We start from the raw sequence: 26,185 nt of genomic DNA, 5'->3' as shown, positions 1-26,185 counted from the left end.
GACTCAATACATTTTTCCTCAATACTACCAGATGAGCAATTTATTTTGAAGTCTCCAGAGCTGTCTTGTTAAATCACCTTCCCTAGAAAGCAAATAATCACTTTTCTAAAGGAATTTTTTTTGGGGGGGGGGTCATCTTTTGGGGCTTTCTTTGTTTTAGCTGTGAAATAAAAACTAGATGAACTCTAAGTTCCCCAAGATCTAAAATTTAGTGAATCTTAATTGCCTTTTTGTTTAAATACTTCAAATATATGAGTCCATCTAGGGAAGAGATGGCATATTGTAGGAGTTTGTCATTCCAAGGCCATACTTACAGAAGATAAACTTTGCATGAACATTATTGATGCCGTTGAATTTTGGGTGCTGTTGTATATGAACATACATCCTTCTTTGAAAAGTTTACTAATAATACAGTTTTCTTGGGGGCAAGGGCCTTTTTCACATACAAAAATGCCTGCGATGTCAGAGGAACACCTAAAAATAGAAAGAGAAATTGGGTCTATTTCAGAAATACTTATGTTTCTTCTTCATTAGCTTATGTAATAATTTGTTTCAATGCTTGTAGCTTGCTAGATACAGATTAAAACATTTTAAAAACTGCTCTAAGAAAGTTCATTAATTTAGATATGCACTCCATTGTGTTTTAAAGCATTTGATCTGGATGAGGAATTCTCTATTGCCAAGGGTTTTACCAGCTAAACAGGGTCAAAGGAAAAGATGCCAGGAAATCAGCAGGAACTTTTGGAGTCCCCAGGAGGAGCACAAGTGACAGTATCCTGAGTCACAGCTTCTTTGAGCTCATTGCCATCTGACATCAGAGCAGAAGAGAATGAACATGTAATGATGATATTTAAAAGGTTTCCTTCCTAAATAAGCAAACTCAAATCCTACTAATGGGAGTGAAGGCCTATACAACGTTTAGAAGAGAAGTATCTTCCCATTGATGATCAACTGATAATTGCTCAGTATCTACCAAAATTACAGCTGTGGGTACATTTTGATCCAGTAATTCTTGGAAGTTATTCAATAGATATATAGATCTGCCTGCATACATGAAAAATAATATATAGCGTTATGACCTGCAGTGTTATTGGTAATAAAAAACAATAGGAGACTGGTTGAAAATGAGTGAGATGGTACATCCACACAGTGGGACACTAAGCAATTATTTTTAAGAAAAAAAAAGAATGAAAAAAGTATATATCCATATTTATTTGGATTTTCCTGAAGAAATACTTAAAAAATAAACAAGAAACTAATAAAAATGGTTACCTAGAGGGCATGAGAGGAACAGGGTAAAGACAACAGTGGGAAAAAATATCTTAGAGTATAGCTTTTTATAGTGTTCTCATATTTGAACCATAAATATTTACCAACTTTATAAAAAAATGAAATAAAATTTAAAAGTTTAAAAATGAAAGGATCTCCTCCTTGTCAGTTAAGTTTTAGCTACCATTATCAACTTTGTTTTAAAGTTAAAAAAATAAACAATGAATTTTAAACATGAGGAAAAGTACCGACCTTGTTACTTTAATTTGATTTTGCCCATTTATGTAGAAAGGTTTCTCATCATTGTATTCATCGAACACACCCCAACGGAGATGGGCCCATTCATGGACAAATACTCTACCTGTGGAAGAGAGACTTTGGTTTTGTGTTCCTGAAATCTCAGCGGTGGGCTTTGCTAACTAGTGAAGATGTAACATCACTTGACTATATATACTCACTATAAAGGCTTGAAGTGTAATTCTCTCTGACTTTTCACTTCCTCACCTTTCATTCCCATCTCCTGCTTTACCCTCTACCCTCATAAATGAGGCACTCTGAAAATATATTTAGTCCTGTAAATGTAAATACCTGAAACTAGTGATGAGCCCCACATTGTCTCATTTTCTCAGTGAAGCTGCCTAACACATTTCTGTTTAGCTTCTTACAGGCCTACCATTTCAGGACTGTGGGAAGAGAAAGAAGCTTATCTAAGTACAGTGGACTGAATGCCTATTATCCGCCTCCCCTGCCCAAATTCCTATGTTGAAATCCTAATGCCTCATGTGATAGTATTAGGAAATGGGGCCTTTGAGAAAAGATTAGGTCACAACGTTGGAGCCCTCATGAATGGGATTAGTGTCCTTATAAAGAGACCCCAGAGAGCTCCCTCCTCTTCCTATCAAGTAAGGACGCAGAGAGGAGATGGCTGTCTATGTACCAGGAAGTAGGTACTAGACCCCAAATCTGCCAGTACCTCGATCTTGGACTTCCCAGCCTCCAAGACTGTGTGAAATAAGTTTCTGTGGTGTATAAGGCACTCAATCTGTGATATTGTTATAGCAGCCCAAACAGACTAAAATACCAAACAAGCAAATAAAGTTTTCCTCTTCTTTAGTCTGTGTTATCCAAGCATATCTACTTTTTCCTTGTAAGTAATCCTCCTCTCTAGAGCAATGATTAAAACCCTGGGGCCAGAGAAGGTTGAAGTAGTAAAAAAGATCATAAGCCTCCACTCTAGCCTGGACAGTCAGTTCTCTTTTATTTTATCTCTGATTCTCCATGATTGTATTTGTCTCCAACTCTTGGCTCACGGAAACCCCCATCCTCAGCTTCAAATCCTTTATATCTTTATCTCTACTTCTCTAAATCTTGGATATCCTTCCGTGTTCCAATCAAAACTACTCCCCAGGAGAAGCTTTTGGGACTAACTCTCTGCCAGAAGTGCATTTTTCCTTTTTTCACTTCAAACCAGGAAGTGTTTGAAGAGCTGACTGAGGCTGCAGGTGTTGCTCAAGTTTGAGGACAAAGGAAGGGAGGGAGCTAAGCCGAAGGTATTAAGGGAAAGTTTGTTCCTACTCAGGGAATTTATAAGTGCTGGTGAAGAGCAGCACCTCATAGTTACAGGGAAATTTTTTTTTAAGTGTGTTTTATACAGAGTGGTGCCCCAGTTCCCGCCAGTCATACAGAAGATAATAACATCTATTTAGATTTAAATGGAGTTAAGTGAAAACATCATTTGAAAGGCATTACTTCTGTTAAAATCAGAAACAAAAAATTAAGCATGGGATAGTTAGCCCTGGACCTGTTGATCTATTCTCTGGACAGTTTTCCCCTCAGATCTCATCCACTAAACACCAGTCCCTAAATCTATAACCCTGCGTTCTCTTCAAAACTCCAGCCATCCAAACCCACTGCGAGCTGGGTCTTCCCACCAGGACAACCGGCTGCTCCTCTCAATCAACTTGCCTTTCACTCTGTAGCAGTCAGACCTCTATTTCTCTTTTTTCCCCTCTGGAATATCTCCCATCACTTAGAGTTGTTAGGATTAAATAAAACAACATTTGAAAAACAAATAGCACAACACAGGGCACATAGAAAGTTCCTGTTTTCTTAATACTCTTTCCTATCCTGACCTCACTGCTCCTATTCTTACTCAAGTCTTCATTTCCTGCCTGGACTTCCAATAATTCTCCTGATATTCACTTTCCCTCTCGTTGATTTGAGGGAGCCAGATTATCATTATTATACAGCCGGATTCATCTTCTGAGAGCACTGCTATGTTGATTTCACTCCTGTGCTCATAAACCTTCAGTGGTGTGGAGCTAACGTGGGCAGTCGAGGCTCCCCATTCCCCTATCCTTATCCCCCCATGCACTTCATCCATTTCTTCCACTGCTTCACTACTCACAGTCACTTTGCACCATTAGAGTGGCTACTGCTCCTGTCCCTCAAACATGCTCTGGATTCTTCTGCTGCCACTGTTTATTCATACTCTTTGCCCTTTTCTCTCTCATGGTTCCATTTACCAGCATGACATTAACCTTGGAGAGTGTCTCCTTTGTGAGGGCCTTTCTGAGCACCCTTAAGGCAAAAGGTTCTCTCCTTCTGCTGAATTCCTACAGCACTCACTGTCTAGGCCACTACGCTGGTGTCCAGCTTTTTTCTGGCTCACTTTGTTTCTTATCTTTTCAAGGACACGTATCCTATCTCTCCCCATCCAGATGGTAAGTCCTGAGCAAGTTTCAGGTTCTTTGAGTTGCTTTTCAACACCAAGCACCAAGCACAGAATATTGTAAATAGTTTTGTCCTATGTCTGTTTCTGGATTGATCACACTTACCTCGTGGTCCATAGCCAGCTATTAAGTCATCATTTAGGAGAAAGTTAGATGTGAAATGAATGTATTTTCCCTCTTCTCCACAACCTCTGTATTGTAGTGTGTATGGGTCATCTCCATGTGCCCCATACCGGTCAGTCACTCTGACATTTGCCTAAATGAAAAGAAATGCTTTATAATACTCTATATCCCAACTGTGATGTTGGTGACATAAACATATACATTTGTTAAAACACTTTAAACTGTACTTTTATGATCTGTGCATTTTACTGTATGAATTGTATTCCAATTTGATGACATTTTTTAAAAGGTATGTCTTATAAGTGGAGTTTAAAATGCATGCACAACTAAATATCAGTAAAATTATTTGGCACTTTCAAAATATCTATATTTTAAAAGCTTGGCAACTTTCCATGGAGTTTGATTTTTTCCATTTGACCTTTCCATTTTCCAGATTAGGATTTTCTCAAAAGTCCACACTGTGAAATTCTGACATTATAAAACCCTATAAAATATAATAAAAATATTTGAGTAAATGTTAAGAGCCATGAATGTCATTCAGACTGTTCTGTAAAGTGTCACAGCCTGTTGTGAAAGCTTTCTGTGGGTTACTTCACCAGTATGGGATAATAAGTTGTGTTTGTTTTAAGCCATATCCTTTCATTCCCAGTATCAATTAGATCAGCAGTACAATCATTGGAATGAAGTTATATTTCATCTTGTACCCTGATCATTTCAACAATTATTGCCAAAACCAAAGAAAATATCTATTCAAATAACCATCTAGAGAATATAATTTTATATACAACATTGTTTCTTTTATTTCTAGGAAGAAACAAACATGTTGTTTCAAGACTTACCATTAGAAGTTATGTCCTTAACTTTTTTAAGCTAAGCTGATTTTAGAATTATAGATCTAATATGATCCTATAAATACACATCACACGATCACTATCTGTACCATATGTGTACTGTTTTATGTGTGTGTGTGTGCACACCCCAGAGCAGAGGAAGGAAATGTTCTCATATTTATTTTCCATTATTTCTACAGTGTTTGATTTGTTTTTGCAATGAGCATGAATTACTTTTATAATAATTAACATTTAGTTTTCAAAAGATAAGAACTCAAGTCTGGGGCTTTGCAAAGCAACACCTACAAAAGGGCTACAGATGTCATGCCCTTGTATAGTTTTCACACGGACAAAACCTCATTTCTAAGTCTGGAAATTTGTCCTGAAGCTAAAAGCAAGGAGAGCTTTGCTGGGCATGGAGTACTCAGAGATTGTTTGGGCTTTGTTCTATTATAATCCATAGTAATACAGCTCTTACCCACTTTTTCTACCTCTCCCTCCCCTCTCCTGCTTCCTACCTGCATTTGACTGTGGATTCACAGGGACAGGAGTCACCTTGCTTGTCCTTGGGTCCTCTATAGTGCCTAGCATGGCCCCTGTAGATAATGATAGTTCACTGTTTGCTTAATTGACATTTGAGGCTAAAGAAATCAGTATCCAACAGGTATAAAAATATCACTAAATGATTATTCTTTCTTTTAATCTTTCAGTTCAGTAATATTCTCATTTTTATTTTAATTATTCATTTCTCAGCCCTCCATTAGGATCAGGAGTATGACCTGGTTTTGATGCTAGTTGTCTCCAATACATCTTTGTTTCATGGAAGGTCAAATTGATTAATACTATCTATATAGGTAACTAGAGACGGCATAGCTTGGTGCAAAGAGCATGGGTTTGGGAAGGAAATATGTGTAGATCAAAATTGTGGCTCTGTAATTTACTAACTGTTTGGGACAAAATCCTTACTTTATTTGAGCTTCTGTTTCCTAACTTATGGTAATAATTTGTGATAGCCACTAATTTTAAGGTGTGTAAAAACTAAACAACATATGTAGACTGCCTGGTGCTAAGTGAAAGCTTAAACACTGGCTCTCTCTGGGGCGCCAAGGTGGCTCAGTCTACTAAACATCTGACTCGCCTCAGGTCATGATCTCAGGTTCTGAGACTGAGTCCCCGCGTGGAGACTCCAGTCTGTTCCTGCCCCTTCTGCTAGCTGCCTGGATTCTTGTTCACAGTAACTTCAAACAGTCATTTGCCAAATGTATTCGACATTTGTTTATAGCGCGCAGACATAATCATGGATGCTTAACCTGCAGCTTATGAGAGTCCTTCGAAGGTTAAGTTCTTTTTGATTGGAAAAGAAAAAGCAGCCACTCCTCCCCTTCCCCCTTTCTGCCTTCCGTCTTATCACCACGCTCCTCAAAAACCGTGTCCTGGACGTGGGTTCCTGTGAAATTCTGCTAATTTACACTCTGGCAGGAGAAGTCAGTCATATTTTATAGCTTACATTTCTGTCTGGACATGCATGTCTACTGCCCCTGACAGGATGGGAGAAGAAGGTAGTCATAATTGGAATTGTTCCCTGCACAGTTCATATGCAGTAGGATAAAACCAGCTTTTGGTCAGTAAGGAAACATTTCAGAAAGGACTAAAAAGGAAAGAGGCCTTCTGAGAGGCTACTTAGACAATGGCATTCGCTTATTTTTTGTTCCATAATCTGTACTCATTTATTATATTTCCATGTATCTTGGGATAACAATCTTCCCAATACTAGTTGTGTGTTAATATCAATGTCTTGTTTTTGCTTAAGTTCTCACAGTTAAAGTTTAAACAGAGCATACCTTGGTTGTTTTTTTCTGGAGTTAAGCTCATTTAAGAAAACCCTGAATTCTTACCTTTTCATATAATTCTTGTTTTACTTTGCTGTAATTATTAGCTTTCCATGTGGCAGGTATTAAAATCTTTACATTTCTGAAAAACACTCTTCTCTTGGTAGCATTGAATAGGTAAAAAGAAGCTTCAGTTATCATTTCCTATAATCAAACAGAAGAAAAGCTTATCTTGGCACTTGTATATCTTTCATGTTTTGGTTTTCTGATTATACTTGAGCAAGTAGCAGTAAAGAATAAAGAAAATATTTTAAAGCAGCCCATTTCTTTCAGAGATGGCCTTAGACTATGGGAAAACTTGGGAGTAAAATAAACCTCAAATGGTTAACAGGAAGAGATTTTAGGACACTAACAGTGAGTCTGGGTTTGCCTATGTAGTTTTTCCCAGTTTTGTGAAAGAGATCTAAGCTTTTACCAAACAAATCCCTTTCATATCCTTCCTGTGGGCATGTTCAAGACCACACCTTATGATGACACTGATTTCTCTAAAGCAATACCAACGGGAGGATCTTAAGTAAGGGAGCTAAGACCCTCCTCCACCACACTGAGGGGAAAATAGTCAATTACTTTACAGAACATTCAGGTGAAAAGAATTTTGCTCTTCGGCACTCCACCCAGACTCTCTTTCTGTCTGAGAATTCTCCGCCTCAGGATGGAATTCAACAACTTGATTTTAATAAGCACAATTGTGCTTATTCATCAGTCAAACATCTGGTCTTTGTTACCACAATAGGTTATTTTTTTTTAAGTTGCTACCCCAAAAACAGTCATGTTAGGAAAACAAAAATAGCTAAAAGCAGTAGTAACCAGAAAGAACAAATCAAGGAGGGCTAGCTCAACACTCTGAGCCAAGATTACGCATAATTAAGTGAACAAACTGGCTGGATCATGATTATAATTTTTGGTGCTTAAAAGAAATGCTGATCTCTTTACTATCTCAATACAGACCAGGTAAGGTTGTTAGCTCTTTAAAGAAAGCTACAATCCTGTTCTAATGGGATAATGATATTGATTTCACCCCTGTCACTTACCTTAATGTTTGGGATGAGATTCTGATCTTCGGATACCTGAGGATTGATTGCAACGAGTAATCCATCATACCCATTGTCTTGAAGCTGCACTCCAGCTCCCAGGAATAGCAGTTCTGGAATTAGAGCCACCAGGAGAGTCACAAACTTCAGGCTGCCAAGGGGGCCCATGTTGTCCATATCGGTCATGTTGTAGAGAAGCCTCCAGTTCACTCACACTGGTCCTACTGGGTACATTGCACCAGTTTGTTCATGGGGGAGCTGATACTTTCTTCCTGAACTTGGAAGGTCTTAGACCTTGTGGTGAAGGAGGTGCCTTGTTTTTGCAAAACCTGGGTGGATCTCTCTGAGACCTGCCTCTACATGTCCTTTTCCTCTAGGCAACACCACACTTGCCTGTTCTGTGGCTGAGCTTCCTTTTGAATCACGGTTGAGCAAGAAATTACTCCTTATTCAGTATATCTTTTTCAGAAGGAAGAGGGAAATAAGACAAAAGGAGCTTGAAAGAGGGAAGCCTGGCTGGCTGGGCTGAAAAATCAGAGAATCTGGATTGTTCACTCCACTTTCAGTGGAAAGACAGAAATCTGTCGTGAGTCTTCTCTCTCATCCTTGACAACCTCCTCCATCTGTCAGCTGCACTCTGGCTTCTACTGATTTTCTACTTCACTCACCTCATTTTTTGTTTGTTGTAAGATTCCCTTGTCTGCTTCTTCGGAATATTTGGAAATCTATCCTGCAGCCCTGTCCCTGGGGCCCTTGGGTCAGGTTATCTGGGCAAACTCTCAGCTGATGGCGGAGGGGAAGGTATCACATGTCCCCCAGGAAGGGCCAAGTGCCAGAAACTTAGATGCCTGGGCAGACCACAGACGCCTTTCCCTCTCCTCTCGCTGCATCTTCTTGCTGGACCAGGGGAAAGAATAAATTTCTCCTTCAGCACCTCTCTCCTGAGGGCAAGGCTGTGCCTCAGTCTACCTTCCATTTTCGAAGGATCTATCACAGGGTCTGGTACACAGTAGGCGTCACAAATATTTTAGGAGTGAAAATGATGAAGTCCCAGAACCTAAGTCAGGTTCGGTGGGGTGAGGAGGTTCGGAGCCGACGACTAAAGAAAGAATTCTTAAGACGTCGTTGGTGCAAAATGGTGGTTTATTAAAGCACGGGGACAGGACCCGTGGGCAGGAAGAGCTGCTGCCCCGGGTTGTGAGGAGTGGTTGGTTATATACACAGGAGTTGGGTAGGTGAGGACAAAGGGGTGCTCAGAAGGGCTATTGGGGCAAAGAATACTATCAGGATATTGAAGGCTTAGTTGCTATCAAGTAAAGACAATTGGAAGTCTGGTGGAATGTTACATTCCTGCTATCAAGCATCCTTGTTAATGAGATTTAGGTTTTGAAGAAATTTAACTTTATTTACTTTTCCTTCTACCTCCACCTCCTTCGGTTTTTTTATGGAGGGGAGGGTGACATTAGGCTTGAGAAACTGAGTTCTGTGTCTTTGGAAATTGGGCTATTGATAAGGTAACTTCTTTGTTGTAATCTCAAGGACATTTGCAAACCAAGGGAGACTCCTGTCTTATGTAGGATTGTGATCTCAGCAAGTTAACTATTTATCATTTTATGGCAGTCAGGGGTGCCTGAGGAATGCTACACCTATGGAGGGGAGCGGATGAAAGGGGGGGTGCAAGGCGCCAGCTTTTGCTTTGTCCTCAGCCAGCCTCCTGCTCCCTCATCATTCCCCCCTGAACAATTTTGACCCTTAAATCTTTAAGGTGGTTGAAGGTGGAAGGTCTCATCTTCTGTAACTTCTTCGTGCTGAATAGGGGCGTAGAGCTGTCCCTACCTACTGGGGTCAATATTGATGAGGGTAGGAATGTATAAGGGAGTTAGGAAAGGTGAAGGCAGCTGAATCCAGCGCTGACAGTGAAGAGGCGTCCTCGCGCGCGAGAAGGATCGTCTGCCGTGATGTAGTCATTGTAGCAATGGAGTCTCGGCACCAAGTAGAGAAACAGTGAACAAAGCAACATATTAAGATTAGTAAGGCAATAAGAATGAGAAGCCCGAAAGGGAGATTCGGCCATATCCCTTCTCCAAGCCAGGAACTTAACCAATCACTAAAAGAGAGAGAGAGAGACCTTGTAGTGCCTTAATCTGGGCATTCATATCCTTTATTATTCCTGTGACTTTTTTGTGATAGTCTGGGATGTATACACAACATTCTGTCTTGACCCTGGGCTGCTGTCAGGACATCTAAGGCCATCCTATTTTGTAGGACTGCCTTGCATATCTGTGACACTTTGGTATTAAGCTGGGAGATGCTATTTAGTGGATCATTGAGTGCCTTTGTAGTATATTTATTAAGGGCTTCTACATGCCACATGACATCCTCTAGTCCCACAGATGGAACAAAAATGGATGCTAAGTGACCATACCATTTAAAAACAGATCGTGTCCATCTTTGTTTCAAGTTGGGGAGATTAGCTGGAGTTGTAATGGTTTTAGTAATGCGCCCATGAATCCAGGCAAATCCTAAAGTACAGCGACCTATCCATCCTGGAGGAAGCCAGGGCCACAGGTTGGTTTCACATATCCAGTGGGTTCCGTTGGGAGCTGGTCATCTGATGCCAGGTCGCCTTGCCCAATCAGTAGCAAACCAGTCAATAGCCTGGAGTACTATTACTTGGGAACACATTTCTAGTGATAGCCATCCCAGATATCGTGCGTTCTTTGCCCAAGTATTACTCGTATGATTTCTTTGTTCCCAGCATAAAACTGCCTTTTAACTGAGCTGTCCAATCGTGGGTGTGAACCACAGATATGTATCCCAGATTTGATATATGCCATCCTTAGTATAGTGATAAGGAGGGTTTTGTAACTTAGGCCCATATTTGATTGGGGAGTAATGGCTTGATAGCAATCCCCTTTCCTTCCAAATAGCTCCATGGGCATGTAGTACCAGGAAAGCATATTTGGAGTCAGTATAAATGTTAATTCTTAGACTTTGGCAATTGCAAAGTGCTAGTGAGCACTATGGCACACCTAGCTTATCTTATTTTTTCTATGAAAACTACTGTCATCAGAAAACCAACTGTCATTCATATTTTTAACAGGGGCATCTTAAATCTGGACAAATAGAGTAAGCAAGATCAATAACCTTTTTTGCTCTATAGAGAAAGAAGAACAGGTCAGGTTCAGGCATACAGGTAACTAGGTTTAAAGTTTGACAAGTTTTAAGTATTATTTCTGGCATATCTGTTAGTGTAGCCCAGTATTTAATAAGTTGGCCTCCATCATCCATTGGTGGTCTTTGGCTTCTAAGACAAATCTGGACCTGATGTGAAGTTTTTATAATCAGGGACTGTTCCATAGTGAGGTTTGAGGCTCCTTTTATGAGGGCTGTTCTATGCTTAGCTACAGCATCTGTTTGCAATTGCACCTCAACAGAGGTGGCCTCTAGGATAAATATGACTAAGGGATGAAACCAATAAGAAGACCTTTGAGTGGTCCAGCCTTAACAATATCCTGATTACAGAGGATCATTGGCAAGTGATAAAACTTGTCAAGAGATAAGGGGAGTCCGCCATGCATCATCCAATCCACTCATAAAGAAAGTGGGGTCATCCATTATCTCCACAAGTCCATAGTTAATCCTATGGAGTGCGATAGGTTGGCTTTTAGGCAATTTCATTATTCCAGTTGTTTAATCATGTGCTGTGGGGTCTGCTAATATCCCCACAAAATAATAAGATCGACTAAAGAAGCTATTGTGCAACTTCTCTGAAGTTTACCTCAAATTGTTTAGCTTAGGTAAACAAACATTTAAAGACAATCAAATCTAGAATTTAACATCCATAAAGGTGTGTTACTAAAACAATTTTTTTCTCTTTAAAATAACCCTCATTTCCAGAGATAGCCAAATCAGGACTAATTCACTTGTGACACGGGTCCAGTTTTAACAAACTTGGCCCATTATTTACATAAGCTCAGCAAGAACAGTGAGTGTGAACAATAGATCTTTTAGAATCTGCTTTGCTGGAACTTTGTATAAGGAATCTCTAGGTTGAACTTTTAGTAGCCTCTCTGGGCCAGAAGCCAAGCCCTGTACTTGCCATCAGGCATGCCTGCAATACCTGTTGATTTGGGCGAGTTCCTCTTCCGGAGACTGCACCTACCAAGGAGTGACATTCTTTACTCACCTGGTGAGGCTGCTGGGAACTCTGTAAGCAAGGCATCAGGCCAACAGTCCCAAGGGGCTTTATGGCTCCCGGTTTCATAAAGTCAACCTTAGTTCCTTTAAGCTTACTGGTCATATCTGAGTCTTTTCAAATATGACATCCCAGTCAAAGCCTTGGTAAAATAACCCTTGTTTCCAATTCTTTCCTGTTAACAAGGAGAACAGATTCTTATTGAACTTATGCAAATGACTGGTTGCCTTGGAAGAAAGAATACTTACTGAGACCTTTTGGTTTCAGAGGGTTCAGATAGAGAGAAAAGGTGAATGCTTTGAGCACTTTTACAAATGAGCACTTTTACATCTCTATAAGTAACAGATAACTAGGAGGGAGTATCCCTAGTCTGGAAGAGCAAACATTAGAGAGAACCAGCAATGTTTAAAGTAAGACAAAACATTAAGAAACACAACACTATAATATTTTAGTTCATTTAGTCCCATGTTACTAATTCTGGTGAATGCGGCTTTAGTCAGTTTTGGAAATTCTTACCCATTTCAGTTTTAGGATTTTCAAGTATATCAAATATCTGTATTTGTCCTGAAAGTCCTTTATATGAATCTCCTTGAAGATAAAACTCATTAAAATAAGAGAATTAAAACAATTATAAATGACAAAAACTCAGAATGGATATGGTTAGAGCTAAAGAGACATGGGAGTTTACAATTTAGCTGCAAGGAAATCAGGTTATTTCTGTGATACATAACATTTCCATAATTACAGTATCAAGCGGTGATCTCTCAAAACGTTAAAATTTTAGGAAGTGTGTAGAATCTCTAGAATAGTTATAGCATTTTCCCAAATGTAACCCAAGGTTTATCATTAGTTCAGTAGTACTTCATGAGCAACTTCACATACCAAAGAAAAGCCTGAGTTAAAGAGATTTACGATTTAAATCTTGTCAACATTTGCTAAAATCTTAGAAAGTTTTAAAGCACATGCCTAAATATAATTAGGGATGTTAAACACCTGATAAAACAAAACATAGAAACTGGTTTTTCTGGGCAGGCACAGAGAAAACCATTTACATTTTCTTAACAGCAGATCAATTGATCTAAGAAAACATTGTCCTTTTGAACAGAGACAATTTCAGTCTTGTACCAATGTACCTTTAAAACCCACTCATTTCGGGGCGCCTGGGTGGCTCAGTGGGTTAAGCCGCTGCCTTTGGCTCAGGTCATGATCTCAGAGTCCTGGGATCGAGCCCCACATCAGGCTCTCTGCTCAGCAGGAAGCCTGCTTCCTCCTCTCTCTCTGCCTGCCTCTCTGCCTGCTTGTGATCTCTGTCTGTCAAATAAATAAATAAAATCTTTAAAAAAAAAAAATAAAAAAAAAAATAAAAAAAAAAAAAATAAAACCCACTCATTTCAATCTTAATCCATTCTTGACCATAGCTAAAATTCCTTTTCTGAAGATTTCCCTTCACAAACCTTCTACAACTTTCCTTTGCATTCAGGTTTTGTCCCAAGCCATTTCCTTCCAAACAACCATCTCATTTAGGACAAAATTACCTTCCCTTACCTTCAACAAAATTTATTCCCATTCTTTAAATCTTTCTTACATATCTCCTACTTTCCTACATACAGTTTCCCTTTATTTCCATCAGTCTTAGTTACACTAAGCAGAACTTTGTATTCTTAGAAACACCTTTAGTTATTAACCAATTGTGAACTGTTACAACAGAATTCTTCAGGTGGCAATTTATGAATCAGTTACGTGGAAAACAAGTCTACCAGCAGATTTAAATACTCTTAGTTTCTTTGCAGTAAGAAGTCAAAAGCACAAACCTACATTCAGTAATTAACGACTTAGCATTTTATCCTGTTTGGTTAAGACCTAGATGTCCACAATTTAATTCCATTTGTCATCCAAGCAAAACTTAAAAAACTTTCAGGTTACCAAAGACTTTGAAAGTTACTTCAGCAATTACCCATTAGAACTTTGAGACAGACAATTAACCATCAGTTTAGTCATTTCTTTGCTAACAAATTTTAACAAGTAACACAAGCTTATCTGACCTTCAGTAAACTTTGATAGAATAAAACTTCACATTTACTGCTGTTAACTTCAAAGATGCATCTATCTTAATTAAACCAACAAACTTAACTTAGTTCCAATACTGATTTACGTTCCACCTGGGCCCACTCCAATTTGAATGTTTACCTGAGACTGAAGAGAGAAGGAGCCGTGGTGCATGATCTAGAGGCTAGTCATGCAGGTTGCACGCGCCTTGGTGCAGAAACAGAAGGGGAAAACAGAGGAAACAAAGTGCTGCCAGGAGGCAGAGAAGGGATTCCCGGTTTCAGAGCTCATAAGCCCCAACAGAGGAGCAGATACCATGCTTTCCCACCAGCAAGGGGGGAGGGGTTAGGCAGTCCAAGTCAGGCCAGAGAACACAGGGAAACTTCCCCGAAACAAAGAGAGTTTCGGCAGCTGCTTGGGAATATTCCTTATAGTCTCTGTCTCGAGTTAGACCAACCCAAGTTGGCTCCAGTTATAGCCATTAACCCGGGAAGTGAGTGAGGGAGAAGCTCCCACATCTATTAGGAGAAACAGAGAGAAATAAAGCCAGAGTCCCCTTTGCTAGGGATGGCCCAGCAACCTGGGTTTACTAGAAGAAGGCTTATTTACGTAATTATCATCCAATATGTCAGGAGAAAGTTTACTAGATGACTCATTTGGGCAAACACATTCCGCAAAAGCCCCTTAGTCTGGGGTCCTGGTGTAGAGCAATGAAGGCCTAGGTATGAGCGGTGAAGGTATCCTAGGTCCATTTGCCCTGCTTCCTGCAGAGGAGATCTAACTGATAGATCCCACTGAGGCCATGCAGTGTTACAGGAGCTCAGTCCTTTCCTAAGTTTTGCAATCCAAATTATTTCCAGTGGGTTAAAAGGCACCCCAAGGTAGAGTCCTTGGGAACTGAGGAAGCCTACTGAGGCCATGCTTCCAGAAAAGTAAAGAAGGTCCATTACCAAATCCCCCCTGACTCCTGGGTAGCGTCCCACACAGGGTATGTCAGAGGTTTTAGGTGTCAAAAGCGACCTGAGGCGTCCCTCAAGATATAGCTATTGATCACCATCCTGCCTTCCCTGGGAAGACATTCCTGCCATAAGAGTCCCTGGAGGGGTGCCGGCGTCCCTCCACTTCCCCCATCGCATCCTAGGCTACAGATGGGTGCCTGGTGAATGGACTAAAATGCTTGTGCCATGCTATCCTATGTCCTGAAGACTGCATACTGTTTTGCCATATTAACCCACAAAAACGCTGGAGAAGTTTTGGCAAGGGAAATTACTCTTTCATAGCTTTAGGCGGTTTGCAGAAGACACTGACGAGAAACAGTAAAGATTGAAATCCATCATGGTCTATGCGACATTCCAACACATGTGGTCCTTACAGCCAACTTCCCTAGGAAATGGTCCCCGGTTGCGTTTTAATTCAATCGGGTTCTGGTTTCGGCCGGCTCCCAGTGGAGGTCCTGCGGCCAGAAGTGGCTAGACTAGGGATGTGGAGGGGATCACATTAGATCAATCAGGAGGAAACCTCACACGGGAGTCTTAAGATTGGCAGCCGTCCTGGTGACTTAGGTGGCTGTCCTGTGCCCAAGAGAGACAACTTTCTATAAGAACAGGAATAAAGAGAGGCCATCATTTTTCTGGGTCTTATTGCCATTCCGGCCAGGGTACTAGCTTACAGCCAAAAGGCAGACGCTCTCCTCCCCGTAGAGTAGCCACGGGCTAGAGGATTACAGCCTGAGCAATTGACATGCAAGTGTTCCAATAAGCCCATACTCCTTGAAAAGCCCTGGAATGAGAGTACAGGAAAAGGAGAGAAAGTACTCACCAATTTTGCACCGAAGCTCAGAGTCCAAATGTAAAGACTCACAAACCTCCTGGCTGGCTCGCCAAAAATGATGAAGTCCCAGAACCTAAGTCAGGTTCGGTGGGGTGAGGAGGTTCGGAGCCGACGACTAAAGAAAGAATTCTTAAGACGTCGTTGGTGCAAAATGGTGGTTTATTAAAGCACGGGGACAGGACCCGTGGGCAGGAAGAGCTGCTGCTGCCCCGGGTTGTTAGGAGTGGTTGGTTATATACACAGGAGTTGGGTAGGTGAGGACAAAGGGGTGTTCAAAAGGGCTATTGGGGCAAAGAATACTATCAGGATATTGAAGGCTTAGTTGCTATCAAGTAAAGACAATTGGAAGTCTGGTGGAATGTTACATTCCTGCTATCAAGCATCCTTGTTAATGAGATTTAGGTTTTGAAGAAATTTAACTTTATTTACTTTTCCTTCTACCTCCACCTCCTTCGGTTTTTTTATGGAGGGGAGGGTGACATTAGGCTTGAGAAACTGAGTTCTGTGTCTTTGGAAATTGGGCTATTGATAAGGTAACTTCTTTGTTGTAATCTCAAGGACATTTGCAAACCAAGGGAGACTCCTGTCTTATGTAGGATTGTGATCTCAGCAAGTTAACTATTTATCATTTTATGGCAGTCAGGGGTGCCTGAGGAATGCTACACCTATGGAGGGGAGCGGATGAAAGGGGGGGTGCAAGGCGCCAGCTTTTGCTTTGTCCTCAGCCAGCCTCCTGCTCCCCGTGCTTTAATAAACCACCATTTTGCACCAACGACGTCTTAAGAATTCTTTCTTTAGTCGTCGGCTCCGAACCTCCTCACCCCACCGAACCTGACTTAGGTTCTGGGACTTCATCATTTTTGGCGAGCCAGCCAGGAGGTTTGTGAGTCTTTACATTTGGACTCTGAGCTTCGGTGCAAAATTGGTGAGTACTTTCTCTCCTTTTCCTGTACTCTCATTCCAGGGCTTTTCAAGGAGTATGGGCTTAATACTACCTGATAACAACCTAATGCTTTAGAGTTTACAAAGGACCCCATTCAAATGTCAATTCTATGATTTGGGCATAACTCTTCTCTTTTTCAGTGAAGCCTCTGAGTCTTAGGAAGACTGAAAATGAGGCAACGGTGAAAGAAACTATTGTGTGATGACTTTTATCATGCTTATTTTATGGGTGAAAAAACTAAGGCTCAAAAAATCTAAGTAACTTGTTCAAGGTTGTGTGAGCATCATCATAATGCTAGAATGAGACCCATAGGTTCCCATTTCCATTGTTTTTCGCGATATCACATTGTCTTGTTTTCCCAGGGAACTGGAAATAAAGTGAGCTTTATTAGAAATGTAGAGCTTCAACATTGAGGGACAGTGATGGAAATTTTCCTCTGGCTATCCTTCTGCTTGGAACCTCTCCTAGGACTTCTTTTCACTTGTTTATCCTTCAAATTCCAGTTCTGGTCTGGAGCCTGAGCTGAGCTTCCTAACTAGGTCAAATCCCTTCTTTCATGCTATAGCATCGCGTACCTCTCCTTTGAACTATGATCATGGTCACGGTTTCACATTCATTTTGTGTGATTGGTTTTCTGCTTCCCATGAAAGGCATATGAGACGAGGGACTCTACCCTGTGTGTTTTTAGCACTACCTCCTTAGCACCTCGCCCGGGAAACTCTCAATAAATATTTGTTGAATGAATGAAGTTGAATGAATGAATGAACTAAATAAAAGCTAGTTACGAAAGAACCCTGGATTATAGTGTGGAAATGCTCCTCCCAACTTTATTTTTTTAAGATCATTTTTTTAAATATGTGAGAGAGAGTGAGTGAGTGACAGAGAGCACAAGCGGGGTTGGGGAGGAGAGGCAGAGGGAGAAGCAGACTCCATGATGAGCAGGGAGCACAATGGAGGGCTGGATCCCAGGATCCTGGGATCATGACCTGAGCGAAAAGCAGATGCTTAACCGACTGAGCCAGCCAGGCGTCCCTGCTCCCCTCTGCTTTCAAAGTATCTCTTCTAGAAGGCAGCTCTTCTGTTCTGAAGCAGTTTTCTTCTTGCTCTGACTTAACAGAAGGCCCTGGAGTATTGGTGCTCCCCCTGGGTGTGTAGGAGAATGAACCTCTCTGGTAACCATGTGACTGCCATAGGCACTCACTCTGTCAGTTCACAGGTCAGCTTAGCTTTCTCATCTCTGGGGGCTGGTTCCCAGCCCTGGGGGTTCTTTACGTCTCTCACAATGCGACAGAGCGGAAGTCCAGAGGTGTGGGGACGATGAAGGCTCTGCCTGTAACAGTGATTCGTTGAGCAGAACAATGAACTTTATTTCCAACTTTTCTTGACAGTTTATTTTCTTATGCCAGTCTCTTGTGCTTTTCAGAAAAACATTATTGGCATCAGTAAAACCATATGCTCAAAAATGAAAGCCAGAAGCGGTACAGAGAGTCACTTTCCAGCAACGACGAGAGAAGAGTTTCTTCTTGCCACCGTGCACACTTGTGTGAGTTGTTCTCTGGCTGAGGGGCTGCTGAGGACTGGCACAGAGCCCTCTCTCCACTTGTTCATGACAATAGTTACAATGACCGCTGTAGCACGAGGAGCGGAATGTTGGCTTGGGATGGCATGCTGCTTTATAAAGAGCAGCTACAAGGAGCAATCTTGTCCCATTTCATCTGAACAAGTACGCTCAGGTTTTGCTCCTCCTAGACTGAAGGTCGAGATATGTCCATTTTTGTCTACCTGCTTTTTGCGTCTTTGGGTTTAGAATCCAATGCCTGGATCTGGCCACTCGACTGGCATCCACTTTCATCATCTGTCCCTAGCGGATTCTAGTCACTGACCCATTCTCTGACCAGGTCTGGGGTGTCACATTCACTCCTGAAAGCCTTTTCTCCCACTTCTGCTTTGCCCTCAGCAACTAGGCCTGGGGCGAGGCCAGCTAAAGATCTCTTCTTTCTGCCTTCTGCTTTGACCTGGCCAACCTGACAGGAGACAAAAGTAAAAAGCTCTTAAAATTGACTTGGCTAAGGGACTTAAAAGTCGTTCCTGAGGTGAGTGTCCATTTCTGATAAAGTGTGACTTTGTAACCCCAAATCCCACAATTTATCCTTTCATTCCCCAAATATTCACCGCTCATATCTATAGCATTTTATGATATCTAAAAAATGAAATACACCCAAAGTGAAGAAAAATGGGAATTCAATGTTCAGGCATTTATTTCAGGTTGTAGTAATTCTAGGAATCTGCTCTGCTTTTATCTGCTTTCAAGAAAATAAGAGTTATTCCATTTCAGTAACTGAAGAATCTAGAGCACATCTTTGTTCATTGTCTGAATTTGCAGCTCTTCCTGGCCCCAAAAGGCCTCTCTGTTTTCAGGGAGTCTGCAGGCAGAAACCCACAGAGTGAGCCAAACATGCAGTTGGTATCGGAGAAGTCAGGAGATCTGACGTCTTGAAGAGTCCAAAGAAGTTTCGAGTGATTTCTTCTCAGGCTTTTGTTTTGTCTCTTTAGCAATCCTGTTTAGAACAGGAAAGCTCACCATGGGGCAGGGCTACAAAGCCTGTGGATCACTTTAGTTTTGCAACATTTATCAGATAAATCAAAATGGAAGTGAGACAAATTGTAAAGAGTAAGAGACGGAATAAAGCACAGTCTGCCAAGGACTCGGATGGCACATTTCATGGCTCCCTTATCCCATTTTCTTCAAACTTACATTTATTTTCAAAGCAAGTGAGTGAAGTGGGTGGTCCAGATAGAGTCCGGGAAGTCACTGGAGTTTTGCTGAGTCACCACCGTGTCAGAACTTGAAGCACTTCTACTTCTACTTCTTTTAATTCTCGTGATGCAGTCTTTCACTCCCTAGGCTTGCTGTTAAGCCTCCTCCCCATCCTCACTGTGCCAAGAACTGTGCAGATGATTTCATGCATGAAAAAACAAAAGAACCTCTAAAATTTACCAAAATGAATGGAAAACAAGAACTACTTTTAATGATAATCTAATAAAGAACATGGGAGAAAGGGTATAGAATATTACTCATTTGTAAAATGGGCATAAAATTGTGTTCCATAAAATACTCTTTTATCTATTATGTACCAGATAGTATATAGCATCATGTGGATGTAAGATATTATCCTTATTATTATCTTTATCTTCCAGGGAAGAGCAAAAAGAGAAAGCAGACATGTAGTGGAAATTTTTTAAAGAGATGAAAAATAACCAGGGAGACTGAGAGGACAATAAATGAAAGTAGAAGCACAAAGACTACATAGTTCTTCCCTAGTCTCCCATTCTGTTTCCTTTCTGCTCTGAGTCTGTCCATCTGTGAACCTCTAAGGCTCTGCCAGATTCCCTTGCTGCCCCAATCCCAGCAAGGGGCAGCAGGTCTTTCGGTCTTCCTCCCTCTCCTTGTGCTGCTTCTAATGCATTTCACTCCGCCAGCCCTGCAAAGGACAAGGAGCAACTCCAACCGGTTGAAAGACCTGGAATTTGGGGGATTAGGGCTCCCCCTTCTGTCCTCAGGAGGCAGGTACCTGGGGCTCTGAATCTCCAGATAAAACTCTCAGCAAGCAGAATTGACCTGTACAGAGCACCCAATGTTATTTACAGTAGTACTTTTCAAAGTTTAATGTACCTAAGAATCACCTGTTCAAATTAAACTCTAACTCTGTAGGTCAAAGGGAGGCCAAGCTTGATTCTGCAAGTATAACAGGCTCCCAGTTGATGCTGAGGCTGCTGGTCCTTGATCCACACTTGGAGTGGTCTCCTGGGGTGTATCCCCAGCTTTACTTTCTGATTACAGCTCCTACAGGACAAAGAGAAAGTGTATTTTTTTTTTTTAACTTTATAATGGGAAAGCCCTCTGCTTTCCTCAGATCTCAGGAGAAAAGCATTGCATTAATTCTGCATTTCTATGGTGACACCATTGTTTAAATATTCTTTGTAAAGAAACAGCTATAAAGTTCAGAGTTAAAATTTTAAAACCAACAGCACAGGTGTGTAGGTTTTAGATTCTTGAAAGTCACTATCACCTTTCTGTGATCAGAGCCTCTGCCTTAAATTTAATCTATTTTCTTATGGAACCATGGTAAGATTATTTTAATGATCTCCAAAATGTAGCCTCAAACAAGTCATTGCGAAGGATGAACCTTATTTAAACAGGGGATCACTTCCTTAACTTTTAGTTTTCTTTTTTCAATCAGTTATTTATTCAAAAATAAAACTGTGTCAAATACACCTCAATAATGCTGTTAAGAACATAAAATCGTGTTTCTACTAGCTACTCGGCCACCATTCTAGGTGCTGGATATGTGTGAAGAAATGGAGTTTACATTCTGTCCTAATGAAGTTTATATTTGAGAAAAGGGAGAGAGACAGCAGGCAAACATAATGGGATATCTAATAAAAGTACATGGAAAATAAGAAATGAGGTAAAGGGGAGGAAATAATAAAAGGGTGGAAGGTGAGGGCTGTTGTTTTGTATCGGGTGCTGGGGGAAGGCCTCTCAGGTAAGATTATCGGGAGTGGGGAAGGAAACAAGCAAGCATCTGAGAGAGAAATGGTTCAGGCAGAGAGAAGGGCAAGTGGGAAGCCCCTGAGGCTGGAGGGGGCCTGAAGTGAGAGACGCTGGGGACAGGTCCCTGGGCCTGGGGGTCTGAGGCGTGGAGGCCGTGTCCTGTGTACAGACCACACAGGCTGGTAGATCATGGAAAAGACTGCAGTTTATCTGTGAAATGGGAAGTCAATGGTGGATGTAGAAGAGTGATACAATCTGAATCTCAAATTTCCTTTCTGTGAGGAGGCCAAGTGTGGAAGCGGGAGCCAGTGAGGGCTATTGCTGAACACAGGTGAGGCAATGGAGTGGACAGAGCTCAGACGACACTCTTGCTTGTCTTCCTTTAGCCTTCCTTCAGCTTTCTAGTAGTTTCCTTTGTCCTCTCCATCAAATATTTTTTGCTGTCGAGGTGAAATAAAAAGCCCTTCAGCTTGGAAGCTTGTTAAGAGAGGACTCGAGGACTGTTTTGCTTGTCCAGGAATGTGGAGCATAACGCTGACTGACAGTAGAGGAAATAAAATGAGCAGCAGTGAGATGAAAATAATCTGAGGTTATTCATAGACAAATGACATGAAAATATAGTCCGAGTTTATAACAGAAAGCTGTGGTTCTTGATGTGTTGTCCACCGATGCTCCATAAATGGTAACTATCATTATTATGAGTTTAGTTATCTTCTGTTGTCAACTGGGACCCCCTTGTTCCTCAGAGACCTCCATACAGTTGGTTTTTATCAATGTCAATTCCATGACCTGTGGAAAACAAGTCCCCCTCTTCGATTTCTCCAACTACCTGCACGCTTGGCTCCTTAAAATTCCCGCTTCCTAGTTCCACACGAGCTGCTCCCGTGCTTTGCTATAGTGTCCCAAATACAGTGTTATGAGTTTTCCAAAGAAACATGTACATATCATGTTTGTGAACAATTTAGACTTTATCGAAGGGTTAATAGGTGGGACTAGAGAAGGATTTGTGTCACCGAAAAATAAAACAAAGCACTTCCCAATCACTGAAATCATCAGCCTTCTGGAAATAATTTTCCACAAATGTGGATCATCCTTGGCCCCCCAGTTGTCTCAGTGTCTTTCTATCCCGAGGGATCTTAATTTCTCCTCCTTTCTCCCTTCTCCTTACTTTCAGCAGTGAAAGGAACCAACTAACTACCACCGACAAAATCCCTGCCTGGCCCCCTATGCAGCCAGCGTGCCACTCCTCAGTCCTCAACACCACTCAGAAACCAAGCAGCAGGGGAAGATTGGAAATGCTCTCCTTCAACCTCAGACAGTTATAAAGTGTTCTCCCCAGGAGGAATTCTGGCCAACGGGGTTTTTTTTAAGACTCTTCTGGCTTAGACACTCATCTTTCCAAATGTCTTCAAAATTCACCTCAGCTCATTTCTATTTCTTCTCTACATTGGAAGTTAAAATATTTATTCTTCTACCATTATTTTTCTTGTGACATGTCATTTCAATTTTGTAAAGTTGCTATTTTCCCTTTAACTCACTGGGCCTAGCTAAGATCTCAGAGTTCTTCTCCTATCCCACAGCGCCTAGCACCCTACTTGGATCCCCGTTTTCTTGAATAACCTGCATATTTGTATCAAGAGTTTTGGCTGTGACTTGTTTGACAATCCCAATAGATGCTCTGCTTGAACTGAGACAATCTTTGATCTCCTTTCTTTTTCCTTATTATTCACCAATTCTTTTTTGTCCCCTATTTGAGTATTTTCTCTCCTGCCTTTTTCTGTTCTCCTCCAAAAAGAATAGGGAGCAACTTAAAAAAAAAAAATTATTAGAGCAGTATATGTCTTTTACTACATAGCTGTTTTTATTTTTTTCTCTATTAGAAAGTAATTTTTTTTAGTAAGTTCTCTTTAGAGTCACATAATTAGGAAAAAGGAAAAATCAATCAATTCTTTAATATAATGCCATAATTGGTTACTAAAAATACAATAATCTTAAAAAAATTTTTTTATTAACATATAATGTATTATTTGCCCCAGGGGTATAGGCTTAGACATTTCACAGCACTCATCATAGCACATACCCTCCCCAATGTCCATAATCCAGCCACCCCATCCCACCCCACCACCCCCCCAGCAACCCTCCATTTGTTTCCTGAGATTAAGAGTCTCTAATGGTTTGTCTCCCTCCCCAGTCCCATCTTGTTTCATTTTTTCCCTCCCCACCCCCCATGACCCTCTGCCCTTACTCTCATATCAGAGAAATCTTATGTCTTTCTCTGATTGACTTATTATGACTTTTTTGTTTAGCATAATACCCTCTAGTTCCATCCACGTCATTGCAAGATTTCAATTTTTGATGGCTGCATAGTACTCCATTGTATATATATACACAACATCTTCTTTTATCTATTCATCTATTGATGGACATCTAGGTTCTTACCATAGTTTGGCTATTGTGGACATTGCTGTTATAAACATTCAGGTGCATGTGCCCCTTCGGAGCACTACATTTGTATCTTTAGGGTAAATACCCAGAAAAATACAATCATCTTAAAAACTAAAAATGTACAATGGATGATACATTTTAGCTAAGATCAGATGTTCACAGTATAAAAATATGAAGAGTATTTTAAAAGCAGTGGTTATAAGAAGTGACAAATTTTTTAAAAGAAACTTTTTGGGAAGCATTCTGTCTTTTTCAAAGAAGAAAAAAAGGATGAATTTCTTAGTGTCATAATTTATCCTAAGTGTCATTATATCAGATACATGTTTTATCTTCACTTGGATGAGTTATCATAATATAAATTATTGCAATGAGTCACACACTGTAAATTGCTTACTGAGTAGGGGATAAAGCCAAAAGAGTAAAATTCCAGAATGTAAGAATAAAATTTTCTGCCACATCTGTTTTCAGTTATATACACTGTTATTGGCATTCATCTTTAATCTTGTATTATAATAATCATGTATAAGCAGCAATTAAATCATTAAGTTTTTGGCTTTGAATGTTAGGCTGATAAGACTGACATCCCAGCTCTGGCTTTAACCAACCATGTGGCCTTAGGTAAGTTATTCAACATCTCCATGTCTGATTTTCAGCATTTGTAAAATTGGTATAAAATTTAAATAGTACATGTGATGATTACAACTTTGTTTAGGTCACAGTAAATGTTTAATTAATATTAATCCATATTAATTTATGGCTGTTCTTTGGTGTGCTTGGCACCTGCTTAGGCACTGTTGATTGTCCAGCTAGAGGCTTGCTTCTTTCTCTTTCTTGCGGGCAGAACCCGTCTTCTGTGACAGAGGTCAAACCTGTCTGATGCTCATTTTTCCAAGCCTCCCTTATACTGGGGCATGACTGTGACCTGACTCAAGCTGATAACTAGGATTAGTCTGCTAGAGGAGGGAGGTGGAGAAGATGGTGATGTTGAGATTGTTTATAGATAATATTTTCCTTCCTGTGAAAAAAGAGAGAGAGAGAGAGAGAGAATTACCTAGGAAAATCTCACCCTTCTTTCCTACAAGAGTGCAGGAGCTGAGGGAGATTCTGTGGCCCTTAGGTGGCCCTTAGGTGGAAGGTAAGGAGGGTAGCCAAAAAGTGAGAGTTAGTAGAGCTGAAAGAAAGAGCCCGTCTCCCTGATGACATTGGTGGCAGCTGTGCCAGTCTGGAGAGTGCTTAACTCCAGACACCTTCCTGTGTGAAGTAGGATGTATCTTTAAGCTGCTGTTAGTCAGCTATTCTGTTACTTTCAGCCTAAAATGTTCTAATTGATAAAGACACTTCAAAAAATAACACTGATAATTTCTAAAAAGTGGCGATCAGTATTTGGAAACGTGTATATAAAGTGGTTTAACATCTAAGTTGTATGATATTTTGAGGAAAAAAATAATATTAATCTCCTAGATAAAATTTTGGCCAACCAATTTGATCTTCCATACAAAAGGGTCAAGCTGAACTTTCATAAATCAGGGGACACAGACCTAATGAAAGAAGACCATCCAAAGTAAAAAAGCTTAAAAGAAAATAATTTCCTTTAAGATTTTATTTGTTTATTTGAGAGAGAGAGAGACACTGCAAGTTGGAGGGAGGGGGAGAGAGAGTCTGAAGCAGGCTCTGGGCTGAGCACAGAGCTGGAGGCTTGATCCCACAGCTGTGAGATCATGACCTGAGCCGATATCAAGAGTTGGCCACTCAACAGACTGATCCACCCAGGCACCCCTAAAAGAAAATAATGTTAATTTAAAAAAAAATTTTATCATGTTCAGTTAAAAATAATTTTTAAAAAAGCAAACAACAGGGATGCCTGGGTGGTTCAGTTGGTTGAGCATCAGAAACTTGGTTTCTGCTCTGGTCACAATCTCAGGGTCCTGGGATTAAACCCTGTGTCAGGCTCCATGTTGAGAAAGGAGTGTGCTTGAAATTCTCTCTTTCCCTCTCTCTGCCACTCCTGCTCATCCTTTCTCTCTCTCTCAAATAAATAAATAAATAAAACTTTAAAAGAAAATGTCTTTTACAAGAATGTTCATAGCAGCCTTATTCATGATAACCCAAAACTGCAAACAACTAAATATCTGTCAACAGGAGAATTGATAAATGCATTAATATATTCAGATAACTGAATACTACTACTCCACAATAAGAAGGAATAAACAACTAAAATATGCAACAACATAAATCCATTTTAAAAACATATATATTGAGCAAAGGGAGGCAGATGCAAAAGAATATATATTGTA

General features: G+C 40.6%; 1 protein-coding gene and 1 long non-coding RNA gene across 2 annotated transcripts in view; one reads left to right on the top strand and one right to left on the bottom strand.

Annotated features, from left to right (window-relative positions):
• CLCA2 (chloride channel accessory 2) overlaps positions 1 to 8,273 on the bottom strand; it is a 37,989-nt gene extending 29,716 nt beyond the window's left edge. The window contains exons 1-5 of the mRNA XM_059135957.1: positions 7,875 to 8,273; positions 6,850 to 6,987; positions 4,107 to 4,257; positions 1,522 to 1,630; positions 315 to 474 (exon numbers count right to left, since the gene is read on the bottom strand). Coding sequence (XP_058991940.1) covers positions 315 to 474; positions 1,522 to 1,630; positions 4,107 to 4,257; positions 6,850 to 6,987; positions 7,875 to 8,060 — 744 coding nt within the window. The 5' untranslated portion in view covers positions 8,061 to 8,273. The remainder of the gene's footprint in view (positions 1 to 314; positions 475 to 1,521; positions 1,631 to 4,106; positions 4,258 to 6,849; positions 6,988 to 7,874) is intronic.
• LOC131809196 (uncharacterized) overlaps positions 1 to 20,020 on the top strand; it is a 91,092-nt gene extending 71,072 nt beyond the window's left edge. The window contains exon 5 of the long non-coding RNA XR_009345086.1: positions 18,315 to 20,020. This is a non-coding gene — a long non-coding RNA (uncharacterized LOC131809196). The remainder of the gene's footprint in view (positions 1 to 18,314) is intronic.
• The last annotated feature ends 6,165 nt before the right edge of the window (positions 20,021 to 26,185 follow it).

This window comes from Mustela lutreola, chromosome 10 (genome assembly GCF_030435805.1).
Source record: "Mustela lutreola isolate mMusLut2 chromosome 10, mMusLut2.pri, whole genome shotgun sequence".
NCBI lineage: Eukaryota > Metazoa > Chordata > Mammalia > Carnivora > Mustelidae > Mustela > Mustela lutreola.
The sequence above is the reverse complement of the archived record's forward strand: the minus strand, read 5'-3'. Positions and strand labels throughout refer to the sequence as shown.